The 27,432-nt window shown below is 42.5% G+C and overlaps 1 protein-coding gene across 1 annotated transcript in view; it reads right to left on the bottom strand.

The window, feature by feature from the left end:
• The window catches only part of LOC126470906 (methionine aminopeptidase 2-like), a 114,842-nt gene that overhangs the window by 33,699 nt on the left and 53,711 nt on the right, over nt 1-27,432 (bottom strand). The window contains exons 4-7 of the mRNA XM_050098937.1: nt 26,744-26,898; nt 19,211-19,448; nt 10,963-11,057; nt 3,485-3,626 (exon numbers count right to left, since the gene is read on the bottom strand). Of these exons, the coding sequence (XP_049954894.1) occupies nt 3,485-3,626; nt 10,963-11,057; nt 19,211-19,448; nt 26,744-26,898 (630 nt within the window). The remainder of the gene's footprint in view (nt 1-3,484; nt 3,627-10,962; nt 11,058-19,210; nt 19,449-26,743; nt 26,899-27,432) is intronic.

The following is a 27,432-nucleotide window of genomic DNA, read 5'->3' as shown; positions in this document are numbered from 1 at the left end:
TGCATGTTCCTCGATTTTTTGATAATTTTTCTTGGTCACTGAGTAGTTTTCATTGTGTGCAACTACTGCAGTATCTCTAATTGTTTTTGCCAACAGATACATTTTCCTTTTCCTTTCACAAGATAGTTTAATCCCTCTAGTGACCCCTGGTTTTTGATGTGGCTATTTACGTCCTTTCTGATTAGTTTGTGTAGAAAGTTATTTTGAAGTAATGATATTAATTTATTACAGAATGGATTAAATTTTATGTTAGCACTTGGTTCATTGTAAATTTCATCCCAGGTCATCTCTTCTAAAGTGTTCTTCAAAACATATGTCCTGGAGTCAGTATTCTAAATGATTTCCACTTAGTGGTATCCATATTGTCTTCATCCACCCATTTTGGAAAGTTAATTAGCGAGATCAAATTGTGGGATTGAAATAAGACTTCCAGATCATTTTTCCCATTAGAATCCTTTATAAAATCTACACTGACGTCCCACAGACCATTAACCACTAGCCGTTGTCCGACAGATAGCATAGTAATGAACCCATATTCCTTAAAAACAGTTCAAAATTTCCCCTTGATAATCTACATACAGTTATAATTAAAGTGAACTATTTTTTGATATTGATTCAAAAGCACAAACTTTTATGTGCAGATCACTACATATCTACTTGTCTCAATGTTTTTGAACTTGTATTGCCTTCTTTTCCCATATTTGTTCTGCGTGAGTAATATGCTAGAGTATAATCCTTTACATGAAAAGCTCCTGTACCTTATTCAGTCCCCTAATATTTTGATGAAATAGGCTGATCTTACTTTGCTGCACTTTCTTGAGCATTTTGTGATGCACTTCTGTTATTTTGATTTCTTTCAAAGTAGGATGCCTGAATCTTCATTCTAACCTAAAAATGGTACCTCTGTGATACCAATAACCACAGGGATCTCAGATTGTGTGATGGTGGGGCCCTTTACATTTTCTGAAAGAAGCTCAAGCCAACCCACCCTTCCCCCTCTTATTCAGGTGTAGGCCGTGTCTAGTATATCCCTATCTCAAATTGTAACAGCAGGCACTGCACTCATACGAGGTTTCATTTCAGTCAGAAGCAGCCAGCTCAACTTAGGACTCACATGGCTCACAGCAGAATTAACCTAGGTCGAGTGTGGCACTGTAGGAATTCCACAAAACTCACATTTGTGAGTGTAGTGGATCAGACAAGAGAATTAGGAAGACACCATAGGGATGGAAAACCTGGAAACTGAGGTCCCACTGGAGACACTGGAGGGCTACCCATACAACCCTCACCACCGATCTGGCACGTGAAACACATGTCTCGTCAATTCTGATCCTACACCCCTACTGAAGGTGGGAAGGATATAGGGATTTAGTATCATCGCAGAATTTGGACAATGACAACAAGATACACACACCAGCTTTGCCCATATAGAATTCTACGGGTTTAAAGTTAGACTAGGGGCAATGTGGATGGGTACTGCATCAGTTGCTGTAACCCTATGGCAGCATAGGCTATGAGGAAAGTAGGTGCAAGTTGCTCAGCCAGTTATGTTGGTGTGTCTTGAAGTGTCAGCAACATTATTATTCAAAAACAGTAACCTGCTTGCTCTTGGTTATTTCTTTCAGTATTTTATTCAGGCTTCGTTTGTATGCTGTTGATGATCCTTGGCTTCACATTTGAATTGTGTTTCTGGATTTGCATACAGTCTGCCGTTGTTCACTCTGACCACCTCAGTTGTGTGTCACAGAGGTTTCTCATCTATTTAAACTTGTGGTGTTAGCATACATTTTTAGTACTTTTATTTTTTTAAATTTAAGTCATGCATCACCATCTTGTTTTTCTGAAAAAAGTCTTCAGCATTAATTGGTAGCCTCTTAAATGGTACTACTGTTTTTGAGGCTGAAATATCTCTCATATAAATGAGTCCATCCTTCCTCCTTTATTCACTTTCTAGTACAGTTCATAATATTAATTCTCCTATACACGTAATAATTCATTCCTAGTACACCACTGTTCTCTACAATTGTGATCTTGTCTGTCTCAGCACACAGCAGGGGTTTCGAAATACTTGGTCAATGCACTTCTGTCCTCTGCACACTCACCACTATGGTCATCTTCACTCACTGTCACACTCTCAACTCTCAAGACAGACTGGTGCCACAATAAGGGTCCTGTATAATAATTCCTAGTAAACAATGCTATTATGTTTCAACATTTACATCTGCAAGTCCAATCAGAAAATATGAAGTGTCTTTTTCCCAAGGACTTAGATGGAAGGTAATGTGTCAAGAAAAGTGAGGCCAATAAGCAGGAACAGATTTCACTTTCAAATACAGGGTCCCCGAAACCGATAAATAAATAAAAATAAAAGTACAATAATTTAAGAAAAGGCAGTTTAAAACTCAACCACATTATTAGGGACAAAAATATTCTGCTGAGCAGCAAATCAGAAGAGCCCGTTCATTGTCAAATGACGTACTATTATCCCTAATTGCATACAATATTTTGCTTTGAAATGTACAAAGTCTTCAAGCTTGAAGCTGCTACTGCAAATTTCACTGCACTTGTTGAAATAGCACTGCCATCGCTCTGGTGCTACCCTGTGCCACAGTGGCACCGCTGCAGCAAATTTTGTCTGCCAAGAAACCACATCAGTGTGAGAAGTGACTGAAGATACTCTCTGCATGGTCATCATGATTGCAATGATGGAAATATCTATCTGAAAAAAGGTACAGCAATTCATGAAGAGGTCAGATTCCCCCCCCCCCCCCCCCCTCAGAAAGTGTAGCAGACATAAGGATTTTGTATGTTTCATTAACTGGTCCAGAGTACAACAATTCATCTCTGAAGAAGTTCTGTTGATAATTCCTGGGAGTGGGTTTCTCATTTTACACACGTTCCATGCTAATGTTGATGTCTCTGTTAGGAATAAAAGCCACTTGCATTTTGTAGTAAACCATTTGCAGGAGATGAGTGATGACAAACAAAAACAGATTTAAAATGACCACATTTTAGGTTTGGACAACAAGTCTTTTTCTGAATTTACTAAGAGAAAGCACAGACATCACATTTCATCATACTAGAACTTTACAAGGATGACAGTCATAATAAAGCAGGGGTCAAACTGACCACTGTCTACCAAATATCGATCTATAATATTTGATACACATTTTGAACAGAAATAACATAAAAAAGGAAAGCACAGAAAACAATTCATGTAATTCAACTGAATTGAAACACATGAGGGGAAGAGAGTCATAACTTGATATTTTCTTTAGTCTAGTACACAACAATACCTACGATTGTATGTTCCATCTCAGCTAACACCAACATAAATATTTCTGTGTTTTGATCTCTGTCTGCATTTCACACACAAGCCTATCCCTATTCTTGCTTGAAACAAGCACAATCAGTGTTTTACTGTACAATATTAACATTATAACTTTAACTGTAGTTCACAATAACAATAAAATAAATTACTCACTGTACTGTGATATGGAGTGACCATTAAGATTGCGAATTGATTTTACTGGATATGTTTTGCCATCAATTTCCACCTCATATGATTCCATCACTTCCTGGATCTCTGCACCAACATCACAAAGTGGAACATCAATACCGGCACACTGAAAAATATTTTGAAGCTTGTCAAGAAAACCGTGTGGAATGTCATTAAATTAAAAAAGTGATGTAGCAATAATCACACAGTATTCTACATAAATCTAGCAACTGCAAACATGAGACTTCTCAGTACACAAAAATATGTTGAAAAATTGGTACTGTGCACCTGAAAAATATGAGTGACAACCACTCCCAATCTGATCTTTTCCTATTACTAATAAAAATTCCCAGCTTGTAAAAAAAAATTTATTTCTTCACCCTCTCTCCAATTATTTAAAGACTACTTGCAGAAAATTTCCATCAACAAATTTGAGGCACAATGAACTATAATATTTTTGCATGCCCAAGATGTGTAGGAAAATATGATTTGTAATGAAATGAAAATCGATGTTAGACGAGGAACATTCAACCTGTAGCATCATGTCCAAATACTAACAATTCTGAAACCGGCAATTCAATTAACACACAGTCTTACATGCAAGATACTCTCTTCCACACATTTTAAATGTCACCGACGTGAATTTGTTGTTGGGACCATTTATTTAATACTCTCAGAAATATAGGTAAAGAAATTGAGAATAATGAGATTGATGCTTCCATCGACTTATTGCAGTAGTTTCTATATGTTTGTCTTTCAACAATCTCCTCCTCTCATGCCAATAATGAAAACACCAAAAAAGGAGGACAGGGTGAGCAGTGGCAACATTACAAAAAATTACAGTTAACTTTTGCAATGCTGCCACACTTATGTAAAATAATTTTCACTACACTCAGTGCATCTCATCAAAATTTCCATCCTTTACAACCTCAAGGTCAACAGGACATTGAACTGAGCTCACTTCCTTTAACTTCGAAACGCAGTCACCAAACTTTGTTTTTCCTTCCAAATTGCTTCAAAGATCTTGGCACATGCACCACTATACACCTACCAAAGCTGTTCCTTTACAGAAACAATCACTGTTCTACCAGAGTCTGCATATGTAGTACAACAAACTCACATGTCGTAGATCCAGGTTATGAGGAGGATGCTCTATAACTTTTTTGCCTACTGTAAATAAATGATTGATACATGTTTTGACCAGTGTGGTGGAGTACAGTAAATTTATTGTCCTCTTATCATGGACAGGTGATATAAATTATTTTCAGGACTTTAAGCATTCATCATTTTGCAAACAGCTTCCCATTGCAGTTGTCATTTTTCCTATTACGTGTACCTATATTTGTTTTGTGGAAAGAATTTCAGGAAAACTAAAATGATCATTTACAAAACTTTTTCTAGGAGTAAAAAATAACTATAAAATTTATCGAAACCACTTACAGACATGACACCACTGAAAATTTTTAATGACTTATCTTCACCCAATTGGAAGTATTACAACACAGCACCGCAGTTTCTCTGATATGGTGCAATGTTACCATATGTCATTCTTCACTACTTGATTTAAAAGTATAAAGTAAATAGCATTTTACTATAAATGACAACTATGGTTGCATTTTATAAAGTTTTACAATAACTGCTTGAATTGAATGTTCTGCTAGTTAAATGGCAGATTTAACTTTAATACAGTGGAAAGTAGATGTTCTGACACACAGTGTTTTACATTCTGATCCGAATAGAGCATATATGATGGGAAAAATCATGAAGCAGAGTCTGAGGTTATTTCAGTACAAAACTGAATTTATTAATTACACAAATACACTCCTGGAAATTGAAATAAGAACACCGTGAATTCATTGTCCCAGGAAGGGGAAACTTTATTGACACATTCCTGGGGTCAGATACATCACATGATCACACTGACAGAACCACAGGCACATAGACACAGGCAACAGAGCATGCACAATGTCGGCACTAGTACAGTGTATATCCACCTTTCGCAGCAATGCAGGCTGCTATTCTCCCATGGAGACGATCGTAGAGATGCTGGATGTAGTCCTGTGGAACGGCTTGCCATGCCATTTCCACCTGGCACCTCAGTTGGACCAGCGTTCGTGCTGGACGTGCAGACCGCGTGAGACGACGCTTCATCCAGTCCCAAACATGCTCAATGGGGGACAGATCCGGAGATCTTGCTGGCCAGGGTAGTTGACTTACACCTTCTAGAGCACGTTGGGTGGCACGGGATACATGCGGACGTGCATTGTCCTGTTGGAACAGCAAGTTCCCTTGCCGGTCTACGAATGGTAGAACGATGGGTTCGATGACGGTTTGGATGTACTGTGCACTATTCAGTGTCCCCTCGACGATCACCAGTGGTGTACGGCCAGTGTAGGAGATCGCTCCCCACACCATGATGCCGGGTGTTGGCCCTGTGTGCCTCGGTCGTATGCAGTCCTGATTGTGGCGCTCACCTGCACGGCGCCAAACACGCATACGACCATCATTGGCACCAAGGCAGAAGCGACTCTCATCGCTGAAGACGAAACGTCTCCATTCGTCCCTCCATTCACGCCTGTCGCGACACCACTGGAGGCGGGCTGCACGATGTTGGGGCATGAGCGGAAGACGGCCTAACGGTGTGCGGGACCATAGCCCAGCTTCATGGAGACGGTTGTGAATGGTCCTCGCCGATACCCCAGGAGCAACAGTGTCCCTAATTTGCTGGGAAGTAGCGGTGCGGTCCCCTACGGCACTGCGTAGGATCCTACGGTCTTGGCATGCATCCGTGCGTCGCTGCGGTCCGGTCCCAGGTCGACGGGCACGTGCACCTTCCGCCGACCACTGGCGACAACATCGATGTACTGTGGAGACCTCACGCCCCACGTGTTGAGCAATTCGGCGGTACGTCCACCCGGCCTCCCGCATGCCCACTATACGCCCTCACTCAAAGTCCGTCAACTGCACATACGGTTCACGTCCACGCTGTCGCGGCATGCTACCAGTGTTAAAGACTGCGATGGAGCTCCGTATGCCATGGCAAACTGGCTGACACTGACGGCGGCGGTGCACAAATGCTGCGCAGCTAGCGCCATTCGACGGCCAACACCGCGGTTCCTGGTGTGTCCGCTGTGCCGTGCGTGTGATCATTGCTTGTACAGCCCTCTCGCAGTGTCCGGAGCAAGTATGGTGGGTCTGACACACCGGTGTCAATGTGTTCTTTTTTCCATTTCCAGGAGTGTATAACTGACTGGAGCAACAATTATATATGGATATAATGAAACATTGCCTAGAACAGTAAATAACAAATCAGAGGAGAAAATAAAACTGTTGACTGTTGATAAAATTATGAACACAAGATTTTTTTTTTACTCTCAACTACAAAATTAACATATATCTTTCACATGTTACAGAAACTGATTTGCTTCAACCTTCTCCATCAATTCCAGTTTTTTCCAGGAACTATTCTGTGAACGTAGAGATTATGTTCATAAGCAATACATTTTTTTGTATGACTACTGACAGTGGTGCGAGTATTTCGAGTTTTGACACACTGGCCACAAGGAGTTCAGTTGTGTAATAAGATTGTAAATGCTATTTTTCAAATAGGATGTACTTTTGTTTGTAATATTCATACATGATCATTATATTATCAATCAATGTATCAGAGATATGGTTTGTTTTTAAATTTTTATGTTTGACAGAAATCAATTTCTATCATACATAACATACAGGATTGTTTTCATTCTGAATTATCTGTTATCAACAAGAATTTCATCAATGTTCTCAACATTCTTTCTTTCCGAGTTCTGTTCATTCATTTATTATGTTATTTGGATTTTTTGCAAAATGTGTGTAGATTTCTATTGCCTTCGAGATGCTCATGTAGCTTCCTTTTTCGGGACTATGAAGACTAGAAGGATTAGCGTTTATATCAACTCTAAGAGTGTTTATTGTCTTGAAGATGAGTGTTTATTGCCTTGAAGGTGAATATTTATTGTCTTGAAGATACATACTAAATGTGGAGAGGCTGTTTTGATTTCTGTTTATATGCTCTTTGTATCTTACTGTAAATTTTCATCTTGTTTGTCTAATGTAGACCTTTTACAGTTACCAAATTTAATTTTGAACAATTATGAAAAGATGATGTGATGAGTTGAAGACAGGCACAAAGAAAAGATTGTTACACACCACACTTTCAGCCAAAGCCTTATTCAGAAAATAAAGGAGACACACACACACACACACACACACACACACACACACACACACACACACACACACACACACACAAAAGAGGAAGGTGGTCTGATCCGCTCCCCACGAAGTACCGCTGAGGACACGTAAGACACTGAGGGACCGCGTACATCGAGCGGCCAGGTAAGACATGGGACGACCTTCCTATCATGCATAAGCCACAGGAATTTCGTAGTTTCAACGAACAGAAGAGCAATGGGCCCAAGATGTAAAGATGGTGGAAGAAACCAATTGTGCGGACAGAAATTTGTACTAACAGTTTTGTCAGCAGAAAAGTAAAAGCCACTGTCGATGCTCCACAAGTAAAGGCAATTGAGACAACACTGAAGATGCTGCTCAAGGAGACAAGTCCATGGAGACTGCAATAGATCACAAAATCATCAACAAAAAGAGAGCCAGAGATGCCCAGTGGGAGACAGGCCATAATAGGATTAGTGGCGATAGCAAAGAGCATGACGCTCAGGATGGAACCCTGAAGCAACCTGTTTTCCTGGATAAAGGTGTCCAACAAGGCATAATCCACACGTACCTTGGAAATTCTGTCATTTAAAAATTCCTGAAGAAAACAGGAAATGCCACCTCAGAAGCCCCATGTATATTGTGCACGGAGGATACTAGTCCTCTAGCTGGTGCCATAGGCTTTCTCCAAATCGCAAAACACAGCCACAGTCTGGTATTCCCACGGGAAACCGTCCGTCACATGGGTCGACAAAGTGACAAGACGTTCAACTGCAGAACGGCGCGCTCGAAATCCACATTGTGCAGTGGTTAGTAAACTGTGAGAGTTGAGCCACCATAACAGCCAGGCATGAATCATATATTCCCTCAACATGAACATAAAACTTGTCAGAGAAATGGGGTGGTAGCTACAAGGAAGGTGTTTGTCCTTGCCGGGCTTAGGTATGGGTATGACAGTGGCTTCATGCCAGAATGAGGGAAACATGCCCTCTGCCCAGATGCAATTCTACGAATGAAGGAGAAAGTGCTTTCTGCAAGAGAAAGGTTATGCAACATCTGGATGTGAACATTGCCTGACCCTGGGGGCAGAGGATCGGGATGAAGTAAGAGCATGATCTAGCCCCACACAGTAAAAGTGGCACTGTAGCAATCACGATTCTTAGAAGAGCAGATTAGCACCAGAGGTTCCTCTTCTTATTTTAAATAGAGGAACACAGGGTGATTGTAGGTGGAGCTCAAAATCTCCACAAAATAGTGGCCCAACCTGTTGGAGATAGCACTATGACAACATCTGCTATGGTCAGGTCAGAAATTGGGGAATAGACATTGGCCCCAGAGAGCCATCAGAGGTTGGCTCACACAACAGAAGAGAGAGTGGAACTGTTAAAAGAACTAGTAAATGAAATCCAGCTAGCTTTTTTGTTATCGCAAAGAATGCGACGACACTGTAGGCGCAACTGTTTATAATGAATGCAGTTTGCCATCATACGATGATGGTTAAAAACACTGAGAGCCTGTCTCTGCGCACAAATTGCGTCACAGCACGCCTCAGTCCACGAACAAACCAGGACAAGGTGAGGTAAAGATGAAGTGCGAGGAATGGAACATTCTGCAGCGGTAGGGATAACGCTGTCTAGGTAGTCCACATGGTCATCACAACTGGGGAAATGTTGTTCGATGAAGATCGCCAGGGAGGAATAAAGTCTCCAGTCAGCCTTGGTAGGTTCCCATTTAGGTGTGTCTACAGGCGGGGTAGGTGTCAGCAGAAGGATAGCACACAGGAAATAGTCATTCACGCACATGTCAGAGAGAATGGACCACTTGAGATGACAGGCAAGGTGGACAGTGCAGAAGGAGAGGTCCAAATGGGAATAGGTGTGCATGGAGTCTGAAAGGAACGTGGGCACTGCACGTGAATCCTGCATTTCCATTGTGCTGCCAAATATTTGCACATGATTAGATGTAGATAAAAAGTAAAAATGTTAGCAAATATACAAATTTATAGAACTTAAAAACAGCCACAAACTATGAAACATTAAATATAACACCATTTTGCCAATGTATGCCTGTAGTATTTTCAAGCTTATTTCTTTACATTATTCAGAAGAGGTGCAAACACAGAGCAACTGTTTTAAGTATATCACCACCTGCTCCTTGTAATGAAATAGAAATAAACAAAATAGAAGGTGACATATTTAGAAATATAATATCAATGTATGCACAAATCACATTTTTTTTAAAAAATAATGGAATGTTTACATATTAAGATTAAGATAGGAATATGACACAGATGAGATCGCTCTGGGGAGGGCAGATTCACAATGACATGGTGGAGTAGCTGGGAAACAGGGGTGGGGGAAGAATAAAAGAAGATAGAGACTAAGTGATTACAGAGTGGAAGGTGTGAGAGCAGATTAATGAAGTGGATAGGTGTGGAGGTGGATTTGGGACACGGACTAGCAGACACTGTGACTAGGATTACAGGACTGAATGATGTGTTGGGAGAGCAAATTAAATTACTTGAAAGTAGATATTTTGTAATCAACCAGCAAAACAATATGGAAATAGAAGTGAAAAATGTTTCTATATCTTTAACAACAATATAAGGAATAGGATTGATTGCTACTTGCCATAAATATGACCCCCTAAGTTGCAGACAGGGACAAAGAAAAGGCTGTTACAAATGCAGCTATCGGACAAAGCCTTCCTCAGCAAAGAAAACATATACACAAGCAAGCACAACTCTCGCACACTTGGCCACTGCCACCAGCAACTCCAATTGGAGTTGCCGACGGTGGTGGCGGTGTGTGTGTGTGTGTGTGTGTGTGTGTGTGTGTGTGAGGTGCACCTGCTTGTGTGAATTTGTGTATGCTTTCTTTGCTGAGGGAGACTTTGGCCGATAGCTGCATGAGTAACAGTCTTTTATTTGTGTTTGTCTACAACTCAATGGGTCATCTTTGTGATGATTAGCAATCTACCCCATTCCTTACATTACTGTTATTCCAACTTGGAGTTTCTATTGTTTGTTTCTATATTCTTATAAATTTCATTTGCTATACATTTTCTCACTCAATAATTTCTGTCCCATTCAGATAACATGGCATTATTATTCTCTTTGACAAAGATATGATGAGGAAATCAAAATCCTATAAGTTTCTGTAACATGGTTAGTGCTGCAAACACAGCTATAACAAAGTGCTGTACGAAAGATTACCAGTAATTACTGATTGTAACTAGTAGATTCTTACCCTTATTCCTGTATTTGTTGCTTCTCGTACAGCTTCAATAAGTGTATCGTACTTTGGATTGAAAGTCAATGTGAAAGCACAGTCTATTATTCGACCTGCAACAGAGTTAAACAAAATACATCTTTTATATATTTGAAAAACATTATATTTCCACCACCAAGAGCTTCTGATAAATGATCCTTTATTTACTACAAGTTTCGATCTTCAAATTGACTTATTTGCAAATGGGAGCTATACAGAGAAGGTTCTCTCTCTCTCTCTCTCTCTCTCTCTCTCTCTCTCTCTTTCTCTCTCTCCTTTTATCACTATTAACACCTGAAAGCCAGTTAGTAAGATACTGAAATAGTTCTGAAAATGCCTCCCATAGTGCAATGAGTAATTTCATGCACATAGTAGTAACATTCCATAAAAAAAAAGTCAAACATACAGCTGACATATTTTTACCAGAAGACTCACTCATGAACGACTTTGCCTAATAGTCCCTGCACATGTAAATAAAATAAAACTGAAGAATTTTTCTCCCCTCAAAAAATAAAAAAGAGCCAAGTAATACTGTTATTATTGCAATATATGTGGAATTCAAAGTTATCTGGCAACGGAGGATTTTGAACTCAGCTGGGTAGCATCATCCATACTTTGCACAAAATATTGGATATTGCATTAATTTTTGCTCAGTCCCTAATTTGGGTTAGGTTAGGTTAGTGTTGTTTAACATCCCGTCGACAACGAGGTCATTAGAGACGGAGCGCAAGCTCGGGTTGGGGAAGGATGGGAAAGGAAATCGGCCGTGCCCTTTCAAAGGAACCATCCTGGCATTTGCCTGAAACAATTTAGGGAAATCACGGAAAACCTTAATCAGGATGGCTGGAGACGAGATTGAACCGTCGTCCTCCCGAATGCGAGTCCAATGTGCTAACCACTGCGCCACCTCGCTCGGTCCCTAATTTGGGCACTGCTCATTGTTTGATTAGGCTGCAAAAAAAGGGGAGGGCAAGCAGGAGAGAGTTACTTAACCTTCCAACTAGAGATTTATTTGAAAAGATTTTGAACAGACAACTCCAGCATTTATTTGCCTTAAAGTACTCTAAAACATTTAGAGATCTACACTGGAGCTTCTGGTGTCATTACCTTTCATCTGCATCAACATACATGCTCTGCAAGCTACCGTATGGTGTGTGGCGGAGTGGAGGGTGCCTTACTTCCTTTCCTGTTCCCCTCGCAAGCAGAGCGAGGAAAAACAACTGCCTATATGTTTCTGTATGGGCCCTACTCTCTCTTATCTTACTTTCATGGTTCTAACGCAAATTGCAGATTGGTTGCAGTAGAATCATTCTGGCTATCAGCTTAAAATGCTGGTTCTCTAAGTTTTCTCAATAGTGGCCCATGAAAAGAGCCTCATCTTTTCTCCAGTGATTCCCACTTTAGTTCACAAGGCATCTCCATAATTTTCAGTTACAACTCTTTGGTGACACATAAGGGTCCACTTTAATTGGATAGCCAGAGGTCACCCACACCTAAAACACTGACACTCTACATTATCTTATCTTTGTTGTGGACGAACTTAATGGTCAGGATGTAGAACATTGGCTTCCTTCCATTTCTCCTGGTCTGCAGTCAGGCCAGCCCATCATGGATGAAATGCTCAACAAAACCACAACAGCTTATGCAGCCTGGACCTCACCATCTTCACTACTGGTTTGTGTGCAGTACTTAGAAGAACAACAGATTTTACTTCTGAATCCTTCAGGGCTTTGCAGCCTTAGACGTTGTCTACACTGATCACAAGTGTTGCACTGCTGTCCAGCACTTCGACTTTGATCAGGTGCAGTCCACCTGCTCAATGTATATATTTCACTGAATGTACAGAGACCGAGCAACAGTCTATGTTTTGCATGATCCAACATCATCTTGAGATTCTCCTCTGTGATATCATCGTTTTTCTGCTTGGCCTATAAATTTACCCACAAAACCACCTTGTATACTAACTTACTTTGAACTCCACAGATTTTCATTTTTAACGCTGTCAAGCTGGCATATAGTTAGTCAATATGGTGTCTCGTTCCAAACGAGTCCGGTAAACGAAGATTTCGCCACAGGGCAGTCAAAGTGGGACAGTGCACCACAATATGGGCCACTGTCAACCGGGCGCCGCATCGACACTGAGGTGGGTATTCATGGCGCAGGAGGTAGCCGTGGGTCGCCCAAGCGGTGGAGAACCACAGAGTCCCTGCAAGAGGCCCGCATGGAGGACTGCCACACATTCGTAGTCTCCTTAATGGCTCGCAATTTGTTGTGCGAACTGAGACTATGCCACTCCGTCTCCCAAAGCCGAAAAACCTTGTAACGTAAAAACCAATGCAGGTCAGTTATTGGAATGCCGATCTCCATAAGCGGTTTCCGTGTTGCCTGCTTGGTCAGCCTGTCAGCATGTTCATTGCCTGGGATTCCGACGTGTCCTGGGGTCCACACAAACACCACTGAATGACCGGACCATTCCAGGGCATAGATGGACTCCTGGATGGTCGCTATCAAAGGATGACAAAGGTAGTACTGGTCGATAGCTTGTAGAGTGCTCAAGGAGTCAGAACACAGAAGAAGTGACTCCCCAGGTTATGAATGGATGTGCTCAAGAGCACAAGATATAGCCACCAGCTCTGCAGTGAAACACTGCAGCCATCGTGCAAGGAATGCTGTTCAATATGTCCTTCACGGACATACGCAAAACCGCCGCGACCATCACCCATCATGCCGTCGGTGTAAATCACTTCATTGCCTCGGTACATGTCAAGATTCGAGATGAAGTGACAGCGGAGAGCTGCAGGGTGCACCGGTCCTTTGGGCCATGTGAAAGGTCCAGGCAAAGCCGCGGCCTAGGTGTACACCATGGAGGTGTACGAGACTGGACCTCGAGTATAGGTGGTAACAGCAAGGACCCCAGTACGGATAAAAGGAATCGGATGCGAACTGCAATTGTAAGCCCTGACATGGGCCCCTGATGCGGGAGATGAACCGCTGTGGGTGGGAAAAGGAGACGGTAATTTGGATGCGCAGGAGAACTACGAATGTGTCCAACGTAACTGGCAAGAAGTTGTGCACGCCTGACCTGCAATGGAGGAACTCCAGCCTCCTCAAGGCCACTGGTCACCGGACTTGTCCTAAAAGCTCCCGTTGCTAGTCGAACGCCACAGTGGCGCACTGGGTTGAGTAAACGCAATGCTGAGGGTGCCACTGAACCATAAAACAGACTCCCATAGTCAAGGCGGGATTGAACAAGGGCTCTGTATAGCTGCAGCAGCATAGAGTGATCTGCACCCCAGTTGGTGTTGCTCAGGCAGCGGAAGGCATTGAGGTGCTGCCAACACATCCACAACGAAGGTGAGGAAGCCCAGTCAATCGGGCGGAAAAAAACAGTCCTAAAAATCGATACGTATCCCCTACAGTGAGGAGAGTGTCAGTAAGGTAAAGTTCTGGTTGGGATGAATGGTATGAAACCGACAGAAGTGCATAACACACGACTTTGCCGCCGAAAAGTGAAAGCCGTGGGCTAGGGACCATGTCTGCGCCTTGTGGATGGCTCCCTGTAGGCGCCACTCAGCAACACCAGTACTGGTGGAGCAGTACGAAATGCAGAAGTTGCCTGCATACAGAGAGGGTGAGGCATATGGCCCTACAGCTGCTGCTACTACACCGTTAATGGCCACTCATGATAGATATACACTCAATACAGAGCCCTGCAGGACCCCATTCTCCTGGATACGGGGAGGGGATGGGAGGGGGGGACTGGGAGGCACCAACTTGGACACACAAACTACAAAGTGACAGGAAATTCTGGATAAAAATCGGGAGTGAGCCTCAAATACAACATTCGTATAATGTGTCAAGGATATGACGTTGTCAGGTGGTGTCATACATTTTTCATAAATAAAAAAGGATGGCAACAAGGTGTTGGTGTCTGGAAAAGGCTGTTCAGATGGCAGACTCGAGGGACACAAGTTTATCAGCAGTAGAGCGACCCAGGCGGAAGCCGCCCTGGCATGGAGCCAGTAGGCCACATGAATCCAGGACCCAACCCAACCGCCGACACACCATACGTACCAGCAACTTACAATAAATGTTGGTGAGGCTGATGGGCCGATAGCTATCCCCATCAAGTGGGTTTTTGTCGGGTCTGAGCACTGGTATGGTGGTGCTCTCCCGCCAGTGTGATGGAAAGATGCTATCGCACCACATCCAGTTGAAAATCATGAGGAGATGTTGCTTGTAGTCAGATGAGAGATGTTTAATCATGTGACTATGGATCGGATCGGACCCAGGAGCTGTATCGAGACAATGTGCAAGGGCACTGAGGAGTTCCCACTCTGTAAATGGGGCATTATAGGGTTCACTGTGGCGTGTAGTGAATGAGAGGACGTTCTCTTCCCTCCGCAGTTTGAGTGTGAAAGGCTGGGGGGTATTTCTCCGACTCAGAGATGCGAACAATGTGCTCAGCAAAGTGCTCAGCAATTGCATTTGCGTCGGTAGATAACACGCCATTTATGTTAACACCAGGAACACCTGTTGCGGTCTGATACCCAAAAGCTCATTTGATCTTTGCCCACACTTGGGAAGGTGACGTATGGCACCCGATGGTCGACATGTACCTCTCCCAACACTCCTGTTTCCACATTTTGATAAGCTGGTGAACACGGGCACAGAGCCATTTAAAGGCTATGAGGTGCTCCAGGGAAGGGTGCCACTTATGCCGCTACAGAGCTTGCCGACCCTCCTTAATTGCCTTAGCAGCTTCCGGCGGTCACCAAGGGACTGCTTTTCGCCAGGGGTACCCTAAAGAACGAGGGCTCGCGTTTTCCACTGCAGTAACGATCATCGTCGTCGTTACCTGCTGAACCACCACATCAATATTACCGTAATGGGGGAAATTCAACGGTGACAGCAGAGGTGAAAGTTTCCCAGTCCACCTTGTTTAAAGCCCATCTGGGCAGGCGTCTGTGGGTCTGATGCCAGGGCAGTGACAGGAAGATGGGAAGTGGTCACCACCACACAGCCTCCAGTGGATAGATGGGAGAAGGCCAGGATTGCAAACCGAGAGGTCAATGACTGAATATGTGCCATATGACACACTGAAATGTGTGGCAGCCCCAGTATTTCAGAGGCAGAGGTCGACTTGTGACAGTAAATTTTCGACATCTCTGTCTCAGACAGTAACAACTGTGCAACCCCACAAGAGGTTATGAGCGTTAAAATCTTCCCAAAGTACGAAAGGTTTAGGGAGTTGATCAATCAGTGCAGCCAATGCAATCAGGGGTACTGCAACATCTGGAGGAAGATATACGTCGCAGACAGTTATTTCCTGCATCATCTAAATCCTGACAGCTACAGATTCAAGAGGGGTTTGAACGGGCACAGGTTCACTGAATACTGAGTTCAGGACAAAGACACAAACTTTACCTGACACTCTATTATAGTTGCTACAGTTTCTGTAATATCCCTTATAGCCACAGAGGGCAGGGGTCCGCATTGCCAGGAACCAGGTTTCCTGGGTGGCAATGCAGAAAGCACTTGTAAAGATTTACAGTTGCCGTAGCTCAGCCAGGTGGTGGAAAAGACCACTGCAATTCCACTGGAGGATGACTTTATTGTGAGGCTGGGAAGGCATGAAGTGCACAAGGAGGCAGGTTATGCCTCAGGGTCACCTACTGCCTCTGACTATTTGTAGGCATTTCTATGGTGGATGAAGCATCAGTGAGATCCAGGTCCGTAGGGGATGCTAAGATCTCCACCGCACCTCAGATGCAGAACTGATAGGGAGTGGTGGTGTTGGGGCCACCAGAGGGTCCTGTTTCTTAGCAGACTTCTTAGTTTGCTTGCTCTGTTGCTTCTCTTTAGGGGCTTGCTGGGAAGATTTCTCCGAAGCATCTTCAGGCATAGGGGAAGACTGTGAAGCTGTTCATCCTGCAGCTTTTGGCTCCTTGAGCCACTGGCGAGTGTCCACCGTGGCATTAGTGGAGACATTAGGAGAAAGGGCCACAAAGGACCTCTTCTGCACAAGAGGAGCCGGAGGAGGCTGTTGCTTCTCCAGCAGTGGTATATGACGCCCTTGCCATGCACCATGTGGTAGCATGCAGAGTATGTAGATGTAGATATTCACATTGTCATCATGCAGTACGGTACATAAATTGTCTGACCAACAAGGTTTTTTCCACGTACGAAATAGGTGAAAATTTCATTCCACTGCATACTACTTGGAAATGTACATCACATATGTTTATAAATCTGGTTGGCTCCTGTCAGTTTCATCGTAGTCCTAAAGCCGATTTTTCTAATATTTTTGTGGAAATGGCAAAGGTCTACATGGATCACGTTGTTTAAGTGGTTTTTGTGTTTCCGCAGCTCAAGTGGAGAAAGCACAGTAATAAGGCTGTGTTATGTCATTCTCACTCAGCGGAGTATTTTCGCAGAACCTCTATTTCATGCCAACAGTGTAGTAGTTGCCCAGTGGTGACAACAGCCAGAACACCGGCAGCTCCTTTCAGTTTAACTTTTAAAAAAATTAATAAAAGCTTTTAAAAATGATTTAAAAAATCAGCAGATGATAATTTGAGGTATTATGAAAAACTAAAAAATGTTTTCTTTGGAATAAAAAGATAGGTGGGGGTACAGTAGAAACTAAGAGAGAGAAAAAGAGTACGAACGATGAAACATATCATCCAGTTATTACCCAATCTGTATACACAATAAAGAGGTTTCTGAACAGTTATGCTTTTTAAGAATCACATTAATAACTACTCCAGGCATGTTGATTGCTGTTGCAAACAGTCCCCCACATTTTCTATGGGTGATTCAGCAGGCCAACGTAGATGTGATAGGGTGTTGCAAGCGTTTTTCAAAGCAGAATGTATATGTGCAGCCCCTTGAGCAGAGCTGTTGTGATCTTGGAAGACTGGAATGTCTACATCATACTCATCATGAAGACGCAGAAGAAGCGGCTGCATTTGCTCTGCAATAATGTCAAAAGAAACATCCCAGTTCACGTTCACAGTAATCTGAATGAGTGGAAACAAGTTACAATATAGAAAATACCCCCAAAATATCTCAAAACCACACCTGGCCTGCATTCAGCTGTCAGTACACTCGACACCTCACAACATTTGAAAAGACACAACTCTTCAGACCACATTGTGTGCCTTCAGTCAGCTACCATTCAGTTTCCGCATCGTTCGACCCAGAGGAAACACTCAGCTTTATGTGCCCCTGTCAGCAACGACACTTTGTAACATACTGGACTCCAAAGGTACACTGCATGCACTTCCCTCTGTAACGTCCGCTCAGTAATCGGTTGAGACATACCTGCTTTTCCTGACAACAGCAATTTCTATTGGGCCTGAAATTGACTGTAACTGATGAGGAGTGACACTCGTCTCCAGTCATCTCAGCTATAAACCTTCTTAAGACCACATTGTTCTTACAACACACCACAAGGCTTCCAGTCCTATACCATTCCTCATAAATGTGTCTGACAGTCTGTATTGACACACGGACAAATCGAGGAACTTCACTGAGGGCTACTTTCTGCCATTATATCGCATCTGTACATCGACCCATCTTAGTGCTCCGATCTGATACAACCAATAACAACATACACAGCACTTCACTGCCACACTTTGTGCCAGCGGCAGATGGTTCCTACCACTTCTAATCTTTCTACAATGCTCCTAAGTGACTGGTGTGCTCTTGGGGGGCAGGGGGGAGGGGGAGGGCGACTAATATTTTGTCCAGTGAGTTTATTTGTTAGTAGGGCAGTTGTATTGTACAGTTTGTGCTGCAATGTTAATTTTTAAAACTGCTGCAAACGCCTCAACAAGAAAGAACCTTAGGAGCATTTTATCAACTGCGAACCATATATCCTGCTTGACAATCCATTCCACATTCACAAATATGATGATTACTGCAGTCACCACTAACAACAACAGAACGATAATAATAATAATTACTTTCACAAAAGAAAATATTATACTCCTCTGACAAGCATAATGTACTATCCCCTCTCGAGTTTGTGAATTTATTTAGTATTGTTAATAATAGTATTACACGTATTGTGTGCTGTTGTGTTTCCTAGGGCAAATCAGAGTAATTTGATACATATATGAGACTAAATGCAAATAAGAATATAAAACTTACTTTCAAAATTAAAGTCATAAACTGTTTTTGCATAAATAGGATTGTCGCACTTGACAAACTTGTTGCTTACCATTGATGTGAGTTCCAAAATCTATCTTCGTAACATCATCGTACAACAAAACAGTAGAATCACCACTGTTTGGTGTATAGTGAGCTGCACAATGGTTGCGAGAACATCCAGTAGGGAAGGCCAGACCCGCCTTCAAACCATTCTCCTGAATTAATTTGCGAGCTACTGATTCCAGCTCCTCACAAATTTGTATCATTGTCATACCAGGTTTCACCCACCGCCGAATGTATTCTCTGGTCTGAAAACATAAATCACTAATAACATGTAATGGCTCAGATAAATGGTTTATAGAGGTGATATTTTATATTGCATACCAACATGATCTTCAAATATTTATGGCATCACAAAGTACATATGGGATCAATTTCTATCTCTGAACAACGGAATGCCACATTATCTTCGACTGTTGACAGGTTCCAATATTCCTTCCTTCCTTCCTTCCTTCCTTCCTTAACAGCCATCGAATTACAAATGGCTTCTACTATCTGCACGATTTTCTTCCTTTGTGCAGATCGTCATCTTCAAATAATGTATACCTGGCACCAAGACTTTTACAATATGCTACAAACACAGAGAAATCTGATTTCTCATAGAAATTTTGATGTAACTGCATATCTGCACCTAGATTCTGCTTCACTACAGAGTGCTCAGTATATGGTACATTTTATTATCCTTTATAGTACTGTTTATCCCCCCCCCCCCCACACACACACACACTACACAGTGGGAAAGGAGGGTTACACGCCTCTTTATGAGCTGTCATACTAATTTTATCTTCAAGAAGGAATCTGTAACGGGATGTAGATTATTCATAAATTCCAAAGCAAAAGCATTTCTTGGAATTTTCTGTGGATGTTTTTAGGAGCTATTACATTTCTTTTTTGAATGTCCACAAGTTTAAATTTTTCAGCACTTCCATTACACTCTCCTGTGACATAAACATGCCTGTTACCATTCGACTGTACTTCATTGTACATCCATAATTGCGCACGCGCACACGCACTGCCAACTTCATACAAGCCTTCATAATAAGCTTAAATTTATCTGATTTTTCTCACCCCTGTTGTTTCATGAGATGAATGGGGAAGGACGTAATATGTTGCCCAATTTCTTAGAAATCTCATTCTTCGAGTTTTCACAATATACCACTACATTATGCACAACACCTCTCTTGCAGTATCTGCCACTGAAGCTAGACGAGAATCTCCATAATGTTCACGTCTTTACTAAATGAACCCATGACAAAATGCACCACTCTTCTTTACCTCTTTTCTTAATCCCATCTTGTAAGGGTCCCCCACTAACAAAAAAACTCTTAGGAACCAGCCAAATCATTGTTTTGTACGTCAAGTTCTTTTGTGCATTCCTTAGTGTTCTCTCAATGAATTTCAACCAGGCAATTACTTTTCCTGTAAAACTTTTATATGATAGTTCCACTTCAGGTGGTCATGAACTGATACTCTTAGATATTTTACTGTTGCCAGTGATTTATTGACAATCATGTAACTGAACAATCCACATATTTATGCACAACAAGTAAGGATAAGAAAATTTTGCAGAAATGATACAGTGAAAAATAAATAGAAATCTGCAATTTCCAGGGCCGACTGTATAAACATCACTGACTGGAGATCAAATTTGACACTGGATCAGAAACTGAACTACGTTCAGGACTCAGCTCTATTGTATAATGCTAAACTTGGCTCCACCTAAGTAGGTTCAGATTTGACCTTAGGTAGCACGCAACATGCTTTGCAACACGGCTAACATCGGCAACTGAGACAATTATTGCACTTCCACCACACATATTTATCATACATCGTAGAGATGCAGTATTTATTTGAAGGTATCATGTTATAATCATGGGAACAAGTGGACAGAAAAAGGAGTGATCATCAAATTTCTCTCAATGCAAGAAATATTTACTGCTGGAAGTTGTGTTGGGCCAGTATAATGATATCTCTGGGAGGACATCACTGTAACAAACAAGGTAAAGGCATGGAGAGAAGTTGCTGTTGACTTTAATTCTCTCATAAGTTTAATACCTTATGGACAGCTGTGCAAGCTGTTGCTATGTCTGCTTTAAACAAATCAACAAGCAATATCTGAAAGGTTCCTGTAGCGTAAAATCATAAGGTTAACAGCAACATGCACATTGCAGTCAGTGGTTAGTTTCAACAGATAGTCTGAGATCCTTAGTTACAATTGCTCTACAATACTTTTCTCCACATGAAACCTCAGCTTAAATGACTTGCTACTTAACTCCAAGAGCAGGTTCACTCTTTCACAGAATGTGCGGGGAGCTCGTTTGGTCTCGTCATCATCGTCCTCAGTGGACAAATCTGAATGCTCAGATATTTGTAAAGTAAATGAAAGGAAACAATGTAATTCACATCACATAGGGTTATTGCACACAGAATTTTGCCCAACAGTGGCCAAGAGCACTTGGAAAATGGAGAGTATGGTAAGGTTTCAATGGTATGGAATGGCATGGTGATGATGTTATAATTATCTTTACGACCAATAAAGTAGAGAAAGTAGTAACAAATGGAAGAAAAAGATTCCAGAATTGACATGGGTTTGAACACGTGATCTTCTGCACTGCAGTCCACAATGCAACCTCTGAGCCATCTAAATGAATGAAGCACAAGTATGTGGTTAGTGTACACCAAAATACAGTACTTGCTTATGATCTATTTATCAATGCATGTGGAATTGTCATCGCAGTTTAAGGACGTGTTAGGTAGTTAAAAACTTAATACAAATTGCATAGTTACTGCTGAGCCGAAAGAGAACACATACAAGTGGTGATGAATCATTATTGGCTACCCTCAAAATTCCCACACTTAATTGTTCGCTGCAAATATTCTGAATTTTCCTTTCCTAATCTGCTGCCATGTGGGTATAAAATGCCTCTGAACTTATCACATAAATTATGAGTCATCTCCCATGAGCTGTTATGAGATTGATCATTAAGTACACACTTTAGGCAGTAATTTCCTTAACCTAAACTTCCACACCGAAAAAAGTATTTTGAACGTCATCAGCGTAGGAATGGCATAGTCACATACACTCCTGGAAATGGAAAAAAGAACACATTGACACCGGTGTGTCAGACCCACCATACTTGCTCCGGACACTGCAAGAGGGCTGTACAAGCAATGATCACACGCACGGCACAGCGGACACACCAGGAACCGCGGTGTTGGCCGTCGAATGTCACTAGCTGCGCAGCATTTGTGCACCGCCGCCATCAGTGTCAGCCAGTTTGCCGTGGCATACGGAGCCCCATCGCAGTCTTTAACACTGGTAGCATGCCGCGACAGCGTGGACGTGAACCGTATGTGCAGTTGACGGACTTTGAGCGAGGGCGTATAGTGGGCATGCGGGAGGCCGGGTGGACGTACCGCCGAATTGCTCAACACGTGGGGCGTGAGGTCTCCACAGTACATCGATGTTGTCGCCAGTGGTCGGCGGAAGGTGCACGTGCCCGTCGACCTGGGACCGGACCGCAGCGACGCACGGATGCACGCCAAGACCGTAGGATCCTACGCAGTGCCGTAGGGGACCGCACCGCCACTTCCCAGCAAATTAGGGACACTGTTGCTCCTGGGGTATCGGCGAGGACCTTTCGCAACCGTCTCCATGAAGCTGGGCTACGGTCCCGCACACCGTTAGGCCGTCTTCCGCTCACGCCCCAACATCGTGCAGCCCGCCTCCAGTGGTGTCGCGACAGGCGTGAATGGAGGGACGAATGGAGACGTGTTGTCTTCAGCGATGAGAGTCGCTTCTGCCTTGGTGCCAATGATGGTCGTATGCGTGTTTGGCGCCGTGCAGGTGAGCGCCACAATCAGGACTGCATACGACCGAGGCACACAGGGCCAACACCCGGCGTCATGGTGTGGGGAGCGATCTCCTACACTGGCCGTACACCACTGGTGATCGTCGAGGGGACACTGAATAGTGCACGGTACATCCAAACCGTCATCGAACCCATCGTTCTACCATTCCTAGACCGGCAAGGGAACTTGCTGTTCCAACAGGACAATGCACGTCCGCATGTATCCCGTGCCACCCAACGTGCTCTAGAAGGTGTAAGTCAACTACCCTGGCCAGCAAGATCTCCGGATCTGTCCCCCATTGAGCATGTTTGGGACTGGATGAAGCGTCGTCTCACGCGGTCTGCACGTCCAGCACAAACGCTGGTCCAACTGAGGCGCCAGGTGGAAATGGCATGGCAAGCCGTTCCACAGGACTACATCCAGCATCTCTACGATCGTCTCCATGGGAGAATAGCAGCCTGCATTGCTGCGAAAGGTGGATATACACTGTACTAGTGCCGACATTGTGCATGCTCTGTTGCCTGTGTCTATGTGCCTGTGGTTCTGTCAGTGTGATCATGTGATGTATCTGACCCCAGGAATGTGTCAATAAAGTTTCCCCTTCCTGGGACAATGAATTCACGGTGTTCTTATTTCAATTTCCAGGAGTGTATTTACTTGCTATTTTAATTTTAATAACTTTTTTGTTATGTCAGCTGGTATCTGCTAAAAACAAAGGCAATGAATCATAGTGTCACTACACTATAATCTGATGATCAGAGCTGAACCCGACTTTCAATTGCAAATTTTCGGTGACTTGGCATTTCCAGATTAAGCTTGATCTAAGGTCGTTTTCCGTCTTATCCTAAGGCTAATTGCTTTATACACTGGCCTTAAGTGGTACAACACAAAATCAGCAGTCTCTGTGAAATATCACAAAATTACCTATTTATGAATAAAAATGTTGTAAATGAATGTAGCAGTTTACTAGTGTTGGTAGACGATTGTTATCGAATAGCGAAATTGTAATTTTTTTTTTTCCCTTCATTACACTGAGAATTGTGTACAATCAAACTAACAGTTGATTTCCTGTGTAAAGACCTCTAGCTCTAAATTGGCTATCAAACTGAAACATCCTCCTTCCAATGACCACTATTCCAGTAACAGCTTTAGTTATCAACACAACATTTCCTGACAATTTTGCACAACCTCCCACGTGAAATGGGGCACATTTTTGAGAAGTGTTTAATGCACTGCATCAATTAAACTACATATTTTTTGTAGTACGCAAGTATAAATATGAAAACACCAAATATCGCACTTTAGTTGTGTTAACATGTAAATCAACACTATGTTTGGTCACATTTTGACTTACTGTAGACCCCAGTTTACATCACAGATCACACGGCCACCACAAACTTCAAACACAAATGGTTAAAATCATATTGAATAAATATTGAAATAAGCATTCTCACTGTTCTGTTTTAATGCCAGAAGCACATTTGCATGCAGTCATGTGGCCTGTGCTCTGATTCGCTAATTAGAGCAAACCGAGCAGGTATGATGTTGATTTATGCATTCGTGAAGCTCGAGTGCTGTAATTGGCACTTTTTGTATTTATAAGTGTGAACCACCAAAAACCTGCAGTTTGACTGACGCGCTGCATTGAAGATCTCCCCAATGCACATTATTTTTGGTACAATTTGTTGTGCAAAAACATCTGACTATCTGAATTGCTGAATGAAACTACACTGCGTAACAGAATTAAACGATCACTTTTTTGAAACCCCGTAACTGTCTCCCACTGTTTCACGTTAATTTCAAATTTGGCTCAAACATGCCTACAGCCTTCCTCTGTAATAGTACAAAAGTGTGGTGCCCTGTGGCATCACTGATGTACCTTCATTCACAATGCATGCAATTTCAGAGATCATGCCTCTGTACAGTTCACAGGCCTCCTGGCACACTCTGGTGGGCCGCCAAAGAAACAGTGTTATTTAAGCAATCGCAAACGAGTGCTCGGCCTATACTGTAACCTGTATTACTGTTGTCCAGTCAGTGTGTTGAGTGCTACACAGAACCTGTACTTCTTGTTTGTTCTTGCTATGACAAACTTGATGACAAGTGAGGATTACATTTTCTCCGAGTGCTCATGTCAGTGCTGAGTCACCCAGCAAACGTCTTCATGGAAGAAATCCTCCAACATATCATTGCCCAACAGCAAGCTTTTGTGCAACAGCAGCAGGCTCTCGCCACCGCCCTCAATCCAGTGGCATCTGCATGTTCACGGCAGGTTACTCTCCTATCAGTGCAATCATCGCCCTTTCTGGCATATGATGAATCGGCTGAAGATTCAGACTCCTACAGTACATGGTCACACCAACATTTCCATGTTTTTCGTGTGGGCAATGCTAACCCAAGTAGGGCGCTCTTTCTTGCCTGATCTGCAGAGTGTGCGCTGATATGAAACTTCCTCGCAGGTTAAAACTGTGTGCCAGACCGAGACTCGAACTCGGGACCTTTGCCTTTCGCAGGCAAGTGCTTTACCGTCTGAGCTATTCAAGCACGACTCACGCCCCAGCCTCGCAGATTTACTTCAGCCAGTACCTCGTCTCCTACCTTCCAAACTTCACAGAAGCTCTCCTGCGAACCTTGCAGAACTAGCACTCCTGGAGAAAAGGAGTGCTAGTTCTGCAAGGTTCACAGGAGAGCTTCTGTATAGTTGGGAAGGTAGGAGATGAGGTACTGGCAGAAGTAAAGATATGAGGACGGGGCATGAGTCATGCTTGGGTAGCTCAGATGGTAGAACATTTCCCTACAAAAGGCAAAGGTCCTGAGTACGAGTCTCGGTCTGGAACACAGTTTTAATCTGCCAGGAAGTTTCATATTATTCCATACCCGATTGCAAGCTGGAAGTATGCACGATATTGTTGCGGAACTGCTTGTCTCATACAACTTGTATCCAGTACCTGTACCAGCCAGATGATAGTTTAGTTGTAAGAGCCTGAATGTCCACTTTTACTTCACTCTGCACATATCTATCTAAAAAAATATTACAGCATCAACCAATTTTTAACCTTTTTTCTTTTTTTCTTCTGAAGGCATAGCTGTTTTGCTGCTCTTTGTGGGCAATGTGAGCGTTCAGAGGAACAGTTTTTTCAGTGACATTTTCAGTGGCTATGTCTTGTTAAAAACAACTTTTTGTTAACAGTAAGATACATGTTTTGTCATAATACACGCAAAAATTGTTGTATATCAAACACTCTTCCTCATTTGTGAACAAAACTAACATAATTATATGTGACTTCTTGTACTGTAACCAACCTGCATCTCTCTCTCTCTCTCTCTCTCTCTCTCTCTCTCTCTCTCTCTCTCTCTCTCTCTGTGTGTGTGTGTGTGTGTGTGTGTGTGTGTGTGTGTGTGTGTGTGTGTGTGGGGGGGGGGGGGGGGGGGGGGGGTTAAATGTTATGTTGGCTTTTTTATATTTTTTATCTACAGAAGACCATGGAGGCTGAAACAGTAGTGTTGCTTAGTAATTAATTAAATTTAATGTACAATAACTTTACAAGATACAATTAAATGGAAAATGTCAACTGCGGATTTTCATTGCTATCACGGCTAAAAAATGGAGCAGTCTTGGAACATTACCTTAATTTTGTGGTCACATATGTAACTAAAAATACAATAAATCTACGTATGATATGTCACCTACCTGTCGGTGAGCTTCTGCAGCTATTCTAAATTCATTATAAATGTCAATGTTCATGTGGTCAATTGCTTTCTGTTCTTCTGAAGTGACACGCTGCCTAGCAGTACGATAGTCTCCAATAACGGGATAGTCCAAGCATTGTCCTACTGGATAGAAACCTATAAAAAGGAGAAAGGCACTCAAAGATTTTCAGTCTTTCAAAAACTAACATTCACTTGACATCCTGAGTACAGAAAAAGATAATTGGTGTATATGACAGACATCTCTAAACTCTCATTCACACTAACTCTCTCTCTCTCTCTCTCTCTCTCTCTCTCTCTCTCTCTCTCTCTCTCACACACACACACACACACACACACACACACACACAGAAATAAAGCCCTATAAGACTCCATACACACACTATTCTCCCGTGAGCATTTCACTGAAGACCATTTTTAGTACGGCTGAAATTTCCAACACCATCATCCTCACAATACAAAAATCACTAATTGTTTCAAACTGTTTCAACAATGCATGTGCTGAAAAACTTGTTTGCAAATTATCAGGAACTATCAGGTATTGGTGCGTGAACAAGTCAAGCCGATTGATTGCAAGACTGAAGTATGAAATTACATTTCAATCATCTTGAAACCTTAGTGTTCTTGTGCGAATCAACACCTATCACAGAAGCACAGATGTTTTTTAAACAC

This window comes from Schistocerca serialis, chromosome 3 (assembly GCF_023864345.2).
Source record: "Schistocerca serialis cubense isolate TAMUIC-IGC-003099 chromosome 3, iqSchSeri2.2, whole genome shotgun sequence".
NCBI lineage: Eukaryota > Metazoa > Arthropoda > Insecta > Orthoptera > Acrididae > Schistocerca > Schistocerca serialis.
The sequence above is the reverse complement of the archived record's forward strand: the minus strand, read 5'-3'. Positions and strand labels throughout refer to the sequence as shown.